Source organism: Cydia pomonella, chromosome 10, assembly GCF_033807575.1.
Source record: "Cydia pomonella isolate Wapato2018A chromosome 10, ilCydPomo1, whole genome shotgun sequence".
NCBI classification, from domain to species: Eukaryota; Metazoa; Arthropoda; class Insecta; order Lepidoptera; family Tortricidae; genus Cydia; species Cydia pomonella.
In genome coordinates this window covers 5,675,919-5,685,236 of record NC_084712.1, presented here as the reverse complement: position 1 = coordinate 5,685,236, position 9,318 = coordinate 5,675,919, and the positions used below count along the sequence as shown (strand labels likewise).

At 39.2% G+C, this 9,318-nt stretch overlaps 1 protein-coding gene across 1 annotated transcript in view; it reads right to left on the bottom strand.

Moving 5' to 3' along the window:
- Positions 1–2,719: 2,719 nt before the first annotated feature.
- LOC133521918 (multiple inositol polyphosphate phosphatase 1-like) overlaps positions 2,720–9,318 on the bottom strand; it is a 37,114-nt gene continuing 30,515 nt past the window's right edge. Inside the window, exons 6-10 of the mRNA XM_061857044.1 lie at positions 9,145–9,243; positions 6,480–6,608; positions 5,347–5,497; positions 4,558–4,756; positions 2,720–4,306 (exon numbers count right to left, since the gene is read on the bottom strand). Of these exons, the coding sequence (XP_061713028.1) occupies positions 4,063–4,306; positions 4,558–4,756; positions 5,347–5,497; positions 6,480–6,608; positions 9,145–9,243 (822 nt within the window). The 3' untranslated portion in view covers positions 2,720–4,062. The remainder of the gene's footprint in view (positions 4,307–4,557; positions 4,757–5,346; positions 5,498–6,479; positions 6,609–9,144; positions 9,244–9,318) is intronic.

The following is a 9,318-nucleotide window of genomic DNA, read 5'->3' as shown; positions in this document are numbered from 1 at the left end:
TTGGTTGTCCAAAAACTGATCAGAATTTTGCCACACGTGGGGCAAAGTAATTTGACTTTTAAATGATGATTTTCAATAATAAATGTTTAATTTAACGTTAGTTTGGATTTGATTTTGTTTGATGTTTTAATGTAAGTATTTTCCTCATATTGGTGTGGTGATTTTTTTCTCGGTGGCAAAATTGATTTAACCCTCGTGACCCCTACGCTCAAAATTCGACTTTTGGAACCGCTCGTGCTTCAATTTTGGAATCTTCCGCTTGCGGTTAAACAACAACTTTGCCCCCTTATAAAACAAATAACTATACGTAGGTATTCAAATATTATAAAATAACAAATACTGAAGAAGAGGTAAAATCAAGTTTGATAAAAGTATAGAAAATCAGTTATAAAATCTGATGTATTTGTAATCTAATTGTATAATTTATAAATATGTCTATATATTTTTAATTTTTTACAGAATTTCAAATAACTGATGTCTATTTTGGCCCTAAATAGATACAACTTTGATTTACGCGAATAGATCCAATAACAATAACTATGAATTCTTAAACTAAACGCATATTAAGATTTAAAGAAACCTTAACATGGTTTTAATCTGGAGACTAATTTCTCCAACATGTACCTATTATACTTTGTTTTAAAAGATCCTCTCCACACTTAGTGCATGAATTGTTTTACAACACTACAAGCTACAGCTACAAGTTGTCACTACAAGCTGAGCGTACTCAACGTATCCAATGCCTTATGACAATTTGTATGCTTGGAAACTTACTCGTCATGCGTAGCGTATGTCAAGTTATGTATGTTCCCAAGCATAGGTAGGTACACATTTCAGGGTTCAGATTTCACAACGCATTGCATAAATTGCGTCTGTGGGCTAAGTTTGTCCCAGGGGGCCTACCGCGAAAACCGAAATTCGAAAATTGCGGGGATCTTTCTCTTTTAATTTCACTAAGACGTATTTGCTTGATTTTCGCGATTATAGCTCTGATTGGTTTTTTGTTCCGTGATATGTTTGCCTCTCTTAACCCTTTTCCAGGCATAGTACGATTTATGGACCACATATGCGCCATTAGAATTTCAACTTTAGCATTCCGATTTAAGGTTAAAATTAGATTACACTTTCAAGAAATGTTACTTGTCTTCAAATGAATCATCAAAGCTGGATTCATTGGAATATATTTGGATTTTTGGGAATACCTTGTAGATTGGTGCGGCCTGGGAAAGGCTTAAACGAAATCTTTACTAAGTATCATGGTATTCATGGTTCCCATATTCGTTCGTAAACATCCGCTTATGCACTAACCCCATTATTCATAAACGTGTACTAAATTTACGATGCCGTTGATCATAATTTGTCCCTTTCCGACGTATTGGTACGATGGAAAGGGATAAACGATGATCAGCGTCATCGTAACTTTAGTACACGGTTATGAATAAGGGGGTTAGTTTGTAGCGGGCTTAACTAATACTAAAATACGTACAAACAGTAACACTAATTGTCCATCGGTGGACCTTATGCCTTTTGTAATAAGGTTCACCGATGGACAGTTTACAGTGTGGCCGATGGTACAAGCGTTGGAAAAACTATCTATAAAACATATATAAACTGGGCGCGATCGGCTTAATCCACCTAATTTTATAGAAATACTTAAGTAAAAGGATAATACACATAATTACGCTCGCGACTGCTTTTAATATTTACAAAAGATAACGTTAAAAAACTTAATAGAAATTAAAAACGCTTAAAATAATAAAGCCTATGATTACATCGTAAGCAACCACAAATTGTAGTTAAAATGCATGATATTAAAATATTGAAAAATCTCACAGCAAAAACTACCTCTAAGTACTAAAACGACACTTATAGGTGACCTTAAAAATCTAGGATATCTTAGTACAATACACGGTGCTCACGGGGAACCCGAAAGATTTTAACCACGGACTTCTGAGGCCTAAAGAAGGAAAAAATGTTATATGAGTTTCAGTAAATTTCGCCAAAAATATTTTTTTTTGTCTTTTTATTTTTCAAATTTTTAGCGTATTTGTACATAAAAAGTTAAAGTTATGGTAAAACTGGCACTGAAATTTTTTTTTAAGTTTTTTTTTCTAATAACTTGTTCTTGTCACTCTTTGACATCTATCAATAAGGATATTTAGACTACACCCCATAACGGCATCATCGCGATCAAAAAGGCGTTTGGCACTAAGTTACGATAAGAAGATGTTTTTTTTTTTTTACATTGAAATTAACTCTGAAACTAGGCGAAATACAGAAAAGTTTATATGACATTTTTGTCTCTAAATGTGATCAGTATACACTGTCAAAATCTTTCGGTTTCCTCATGTAGCATCGTGTATACAAGCACACCAGAAGAAGCCGAGCGGGCGAGTTATTCAAAATGACTTAAGTAACACAACTTTATCGTTAAGGGAATAAAAGCTTGTGCGGATCATTATGAACTCGTCACATGTTTAGCCACTTCTGATGCTGACTGTACATTAAAGATTAATATTAACGACAAGAAATATACTTTTTTATGTTTTAACGACTTCTGGTGGTTCCATATCACAAAAACTAGTAGCATTAATTCAATTACTCAAAAATACTTTGAAAATGATGCTTTATTACCATGACTATTGAATTACCTACCTATAGTTTGTTCGCGTTAAGAATGCAGTGAATTCATCATTGCACGCCCGCCTAGCCACGCCCCCCCCCCCCCCCCCCTCAGCAATCAGAAATAAAAAGTCAAGATCACATCATCACAGTGACCAGTTGAAGGCATACTTTCGAACGCAACGGTTGTCCTGTCCTTTGTGTGTTAACCGAATTAAATGTAATGTTGTTGATGTTTCACTGCGTTCTTAACACGAACGAACTATATGTACATTTACGTTCTTATAAAGTAAAATACAACTTACTGATACAAAATGTGGTCTAGAATGTCTTCCTTTGATAGGAGTCTAAATTTTTTATTTTGTTATAATGTACCTAATGTATAAATGTACAAGTTGAGACGGCGACGTGAGGCGACTGCATACGACACGTCGCCGTGTCACGATTGGTTTATATGAAATACCATTCGAACTTAGCGACACGAAGCCAGCTATACGTCGCCGAGCCCGACCGCAGATCAGTGCCGCTGATGTCACGAAACACTCAGAACTAACTAACTAGATACGGCGCGGCGCTGCGGTATGCAGTCGGGTTCGAAACTAACACAGCGACATGAAGTCTGCAGTTGTCGTCGCCACACGTCGCCGGGTTCCAATACCTACCTTAGTACCTTAAATGTTCGAAAGCATGACTTTGTTTAATTCATAGTAATTTGCTAATAACGAACAATACAACCCCTGGTAACAGACTCAGTTATGGGAATTAGTACGTCAAAAAAACTCCTATGATTAGCTGACAATAGGTAGGTTCGTAATATTCATACTAACTGTTCATGGTCAAAATTTTACTAAAGCTTAGAAAATGCGTATTTGGTGTACTTGTACTTAAATAAGTGCACCGATAGCTACTCATTGGGTACTAATAATACCACTACACACATGGCCGTTTTCCTCAAATATTCGTGTTGCATCGTTTTAATAACACAGAAATGTTTGCGGAAATAAACGGTCAAGTGTTTTGCGGACATTAGTAGCCATCGGTGACAAAATCGCCACACGTCAAAAGCCACCAAGTAGCCAAGCGTCACGTTTGTTTTTAACCGACTATATGAATTGCTCTTTAGATCCATTTTGATCATAGTATAATTTAATGGATCTAATGATATAAAGTATTTTCCGTATAGATCCAGTTTTAATTGTCAACATAAAAATTTAGATCTAAGAAGAAAAACATCATTAGATCCATTTTGGATCTATCGATAATGATTGCTTCATTCCTTCAGACATCGGTGGATTTGTTGTACCCATTACTTTGATTACGGACGCTTCGCTATCGGCTATCGGCTCTCTCTAATAACATAACTTACATTGTACGCTCAAAAAACTGATATAATACTCAAGTATACGTTCGATCATACCTGACATGAGTGAAAACACGAACTTAAGCCAGATATCTCACAAAGAACGCAAACAAACCAACACTTAAAGCCACAACGCCGTTCAAAGTCGCGGCTCCATTGCAGAAGTCCAGGTTGCATTTGTTCGCGATGTCACCAAGACGGACCTTGATGTCGGACCACTCGCACAAACCCACCTTACAGAAGGGCAAGTCCATGGTTTGCTCGTTCTGGAGGAAGAGGATCTGATGCCGGTCCTTGTAGCCGAAGTTGCCGTTAGGGTTGCATCTGAAGAAATGAGCATATGCGTGTTAAAGATTGCATGGTTTATAATGAAATACTTTCTTCGAGGCGTTATGCAATTGGAGCAATATATTGAGGTCGGTTCCGGATCATTTACTAAGTCTTTAATACTTGTACAGCACTGCAAGTAAAAACCAAAATGGGGTTCTAAGGGATGTTGGAAGATGATCTCGTCGACTAAGAAAGTGACTTTACCTGTTCGATCAAGATGGCAACAGAACACACGAACAGCTTACTTGTACAGAACAGCAGCTAGGTTCCCATTGAACGGCGAGGCGGCCGAGGAGCTCCACTTGCGGCTCTGCGCGGGGACGGTGTGGAAGTTGTCTCCGGTGAGCGGCGCGTCGTCGCGGCGCCCGCCCAGCGCGCCCGTCAGCAGCAGCACGGCGGGGGCTTCACCGAACAGGATCTGCGACACCGGCTGCTGCGGGACGTCTGCGAACCAAAATTATGGGTTACTTTATTGGCCAAAAAAAATAGTGTATTAAAAAAAAATTGCACTATCCTGACCGTGACAAGTTATGGAAAGGCCTTCATAAACGATCGACGTAAAATTTTGACTTATGGTGGTACGGAGTCACCACCGTTACGCGTTTGTCATTGCAAAGTTTGCGGAATTTAGCTTGATCCGACTCTAAGCTTAGTCAGGCCAGTGTAGACGTGCCTCGGCCGGTTTGTGCGTGAGGAAATTGCCTCTCACGTACGTGCTCGCTCGCTCGCTCTGTGTGGACCCGCCTGATAAGGACAAGATTTGCTCGTATCTTGTTGTATGGCAAGCGACAAAGTGGGACGTTTTGACGGCCGCAGTCACATTTTATCGCAGAGCTCTAATGGATACTTTCGGTCTCCATCAAATTAGCTTGATGTCATCATTATATTCCCTTCGAGGTTTACAATTGTTCTCGAAGTGAGTAAATGCAATGCATTTTACTAAGTTAGCTTTTTCGGTCCTGTTTTTGTGACGATTCAATCAAAATCAACTCCGAGGTACGATTTGTGATAATTAATGATGATGAAAGACTTACTTGCGTTGACATGTTTATAGAAGAAATCCATCATATCCTTGATGAGCGGGCAGGCCAACTTGGGGCTGGTCTCCGACCCATAGCCATACTTGTAGAAGGTTTCCAGGTCTTCAGCATACTCGAAACGTCGAAGGTCTTCGCGGGAGAATGCCTGGAATGCATTAAATGAACTGTGTTAATAAATATTCGGATGGATTGAGAATTCAGAGCCTCCTCCTATTTTCGAAAGTCAGTTAATAATGTCTAGAAATTGCGCAAAGGTCGATTACTAAAGGCATACGAAAAAGACTTTATAAAACACGGACTTGGTGTTTTCCACATCCACACAAAACACCACACTTTTTGTGACCTTTTTATGTTTGACGCGTTAGTCGTAGCGATCCATTTAGTTAAAAAAAAAGAAATTTACAAATTGATAATCGTGTGATGGTACGCAGAATAATAATGATATTTACGACGGTAAATTTAGAACACATTAACCTATTGACTCAAGGGCCGGCTCCTATATAAATGAGGCCAGGCTCGTATGAAATCTGATACTAATTGTTTTATTATTGGTGATCTATAGATCTGACATTCGGGTCGGAAACCAAAGGTCAGGGTCGGATCATCAATTCCTTGGGCTTTTGGGAAATGGGATGGCCATTGTGATTACTTAGTTCAAAATTTCTTGGAGTTCTGCAGTGTTATAACTTGGAGTCTGTTCAAAATCTGAATTTTAATTCTTTTGTGATGAGCGTTCCGACTGAGCGTCTAGTAACTTTCACCGAGGAGTTTTGGCCGAAGGGTGTCATGTTTCGGCGGTTCCACGGCTGGCTCCCTGAAACTGTGGCTACGCATGCCCACCATAACGTGTTTTGTAGTGTTTAGTTTCAACGTATATTTTCTAGTTTTAAGACATTTACGAGTTTGTAGGGGCACTAGTTGCCTGAAATAAAGATTTTTCATTTCATTTAATTTTATTGTTTATGCAATATTGATTGTTGGGTCACGCTTTAAGCTCTGCTTTCCTATAGCGTGCATAAGACGTTTCACATAGATGTCTATATATAATTACTTCATTTAACGTACTTAATATGGGAAGAAATGTTTACATGCATCTGAAATATTTTTCATTGAGATAAGTGACTTACCGAGCACCAGGGCGATATTTGGGTGATGTCCCAAGCCTTGTTGTAGCGGCACATCTGGTAGATGTTTTTAATGATACTGCGGTCGATGTCGTACGTGAAGCCCAGGCGCGAAGATATGTTGCTCACCATCTGAATAATGAGAGTTATTGTGTGAGTTGTGATCACTGGCCACATGGCAAGGAAGCGTAGGGATGGGCGTATGGCCAGCTTTGGGCGGACAGAATTACCTAAGAGAGAAAAGCAACATTACAGGCTAGCATACACCGGGCGCAAGATAGCATAAAGCGGCTTGGAGAACACTGGTGAAGAGTAGGTATCCACAGTCGTCACGTCCCTCAGCTACCAGGATACGACAAAGAAGAGATTGTTTGTTTTGATTTGAAGTGCAGTCACTGGAAAAGTGAAAGGGGGAATACCTAGTAGAGGTCCAATGTGCTGGACAGACAAAATCCACATAGCACTCTGCATAAGTTGGCGAAGATGCAAAATATGTTCCATGGGAACAAACGCTGATGTCCTGACAGAGTGACGTGTATTCCAAAATACATTAAGGTTTTGATGTATGAAGGTACTAACACATCACTAATAGGTATAAATTTACCGTTAACAATAATGCCAATAGTAGCTACATAACTACATACCTACGCAATAGCGAAATCTCGCTTTATTTATGTATATAGATAGACGAATAGGAGAGCCAAGAAAACTAAGAAAAGCTATCTGCTCGATGCTTTATTTCATTTTATTGCATGTATAGTGAAGTAAAATAATTAAAACAAGCCCTATTTTCTTTCGCGCGGACGAGTTGAGGAAGTCCATAATTACAAATGCTTTATAGGTTCTAAAGGTTAGGTTAGATTACTTAAGCCGATTATCCTAAAGGTTAGGATACAATACCTATACTTATAATCGATTTCCTCGATCTTGGCATAGAGAAATAAGTAAGCATAGAGTGCTCACTCTATACATCAGTTTTCTTCCCAAAACGCTTATTATTTTCGTAGTCGATATCTACCGTCAAGTAGCGGATTTATCAGTACCGCTGCTACATGACACTAGATGTCACGAGTGTCGCGAATGACGAAAAGTGTATTGCTCAAAAATTTACAACTAATATTACAAGCAGAAGGAGTTGAAAATAGAGTTCCCATTAATCTGGTTATAATATTAGTTTTACGTTACGTTTGACATTTAGTCGCCTATACGAAAATAATAAGCGTTTTGGTGAGAAAACTGATGTATGATGGAATTGATGGAGTGAGCACTCTAATGCTTACTTATTTCTCTATGATCATGGAAATTCTTCGTTGTTTTATATGTGTATTAGAACATAACTAATACATAATGACTTTTCTTTATGACAGAAAGTTCAAATTTAATCGTCAGATTTTTGGGGTTGGATCCTTTTCTCTAAATTAGGGCGACCGCTAGCTGGTGCGGGTGCACGGAGCGGGCGCACGCGTGTGCTAATGTAGGTATCCGTCGCACGCGTCCACGCCAGTTAGCGTTGCTCATATTATTCGTTATTCCGTTCATCCGTTCCGTGCAACCGCGCCAGCTAGCGGGTGCGGGTGCCCTTACGTTCATTTAGGTACGTGGTGGTGGTTAGTGACAGTTATAGCCCCATTTCATTCTAGGTACAACCGAAACATACCAATTGACCGTATTAAATAACTGACCAGCTAATCCAACTACCTAATCCCGCATACCAGAATAATTAATTAGTTCCATTTATTGTGTTTGTGCTAATGACAATTTTTTTGACCCATATAAAACACGGACAAGGTTACAATGAGAATTAAAAATACAAATTAATTTGGGACACCTAAACAGGAATTCGTGACATCCGCAGAGGTTGGGTCATGTTATTGTGGTAGGACACGACACAAAATGTGTGGTCACGACAGAAATGTAACTCACAAAACATGGTAATTGTGTTCTAGTAAATCACCTAGTACAGGGGCCAGCAAACCGCGGCTCGCGAGCTGCATGCGACTCTTTGGAGGTACCTACAATTGCGGCTCTTCAAGCGACTCAAAAAAATCTCTGATGTCAACTGATGATGTCAACGGCGGTTGGCTCTTTTGTTCAAAAGTTTGCTGATCCCTGACCTATAGTATTTAAAGATAAATAAATAAATATTATAGGACATTATTACACAAATTGACTAAGTCTCACAGTAAGCTCAATAAGGCTTGTGTTGAGGGTACTTAGACAACGATATTTAAAATATATAAATACTTAAATACATAGAAAACACCCTTGACTCAGGAACAAATATCATGCTCATCACACAAATAAATGCCCTTATCAGGATTTGAACCCGGGACCCTCAGCTTCGTAGGCAGGGTCATTACCCACTAGGCCAAACCGGTCGTCAAAGATAAAGATAAAGATAGTTTATTATTACAATGCGCTTATGAACGTCAAATAAAGCTACACCGGCTCTAACCCTACACCTCTGACCCGAGAAGATTTAAATTTATTATGCCTTAGCCAATAATACTTCTGTAGGTTTATCAAGGTTTGATTTTCGGGCGGTTTGTAATTGAATTTTTCCTTAACTGTCTACCTCGGGTTAGGCTTAGGTAAAAACGCTCTCGACTACGTTTACTCGGAAGTTCTGTAATCTGAGGGTAGGTATGTAAGTAGCTGAATAACTCACATCTGCCCACTCGTGCTTGGACTCGAAGATATCCCGCTGCCTGAGGGTCTCATTGCTATCTCCGATGTCTCTGCTCCACGCTGGGCAGAATTTGTCTGGCTGAAAATAAATCGCATGTTAGGCAAAAACGAAAAGTGTGGACAGGGAGGTAAAATAAAAGTCCGCATATCGATT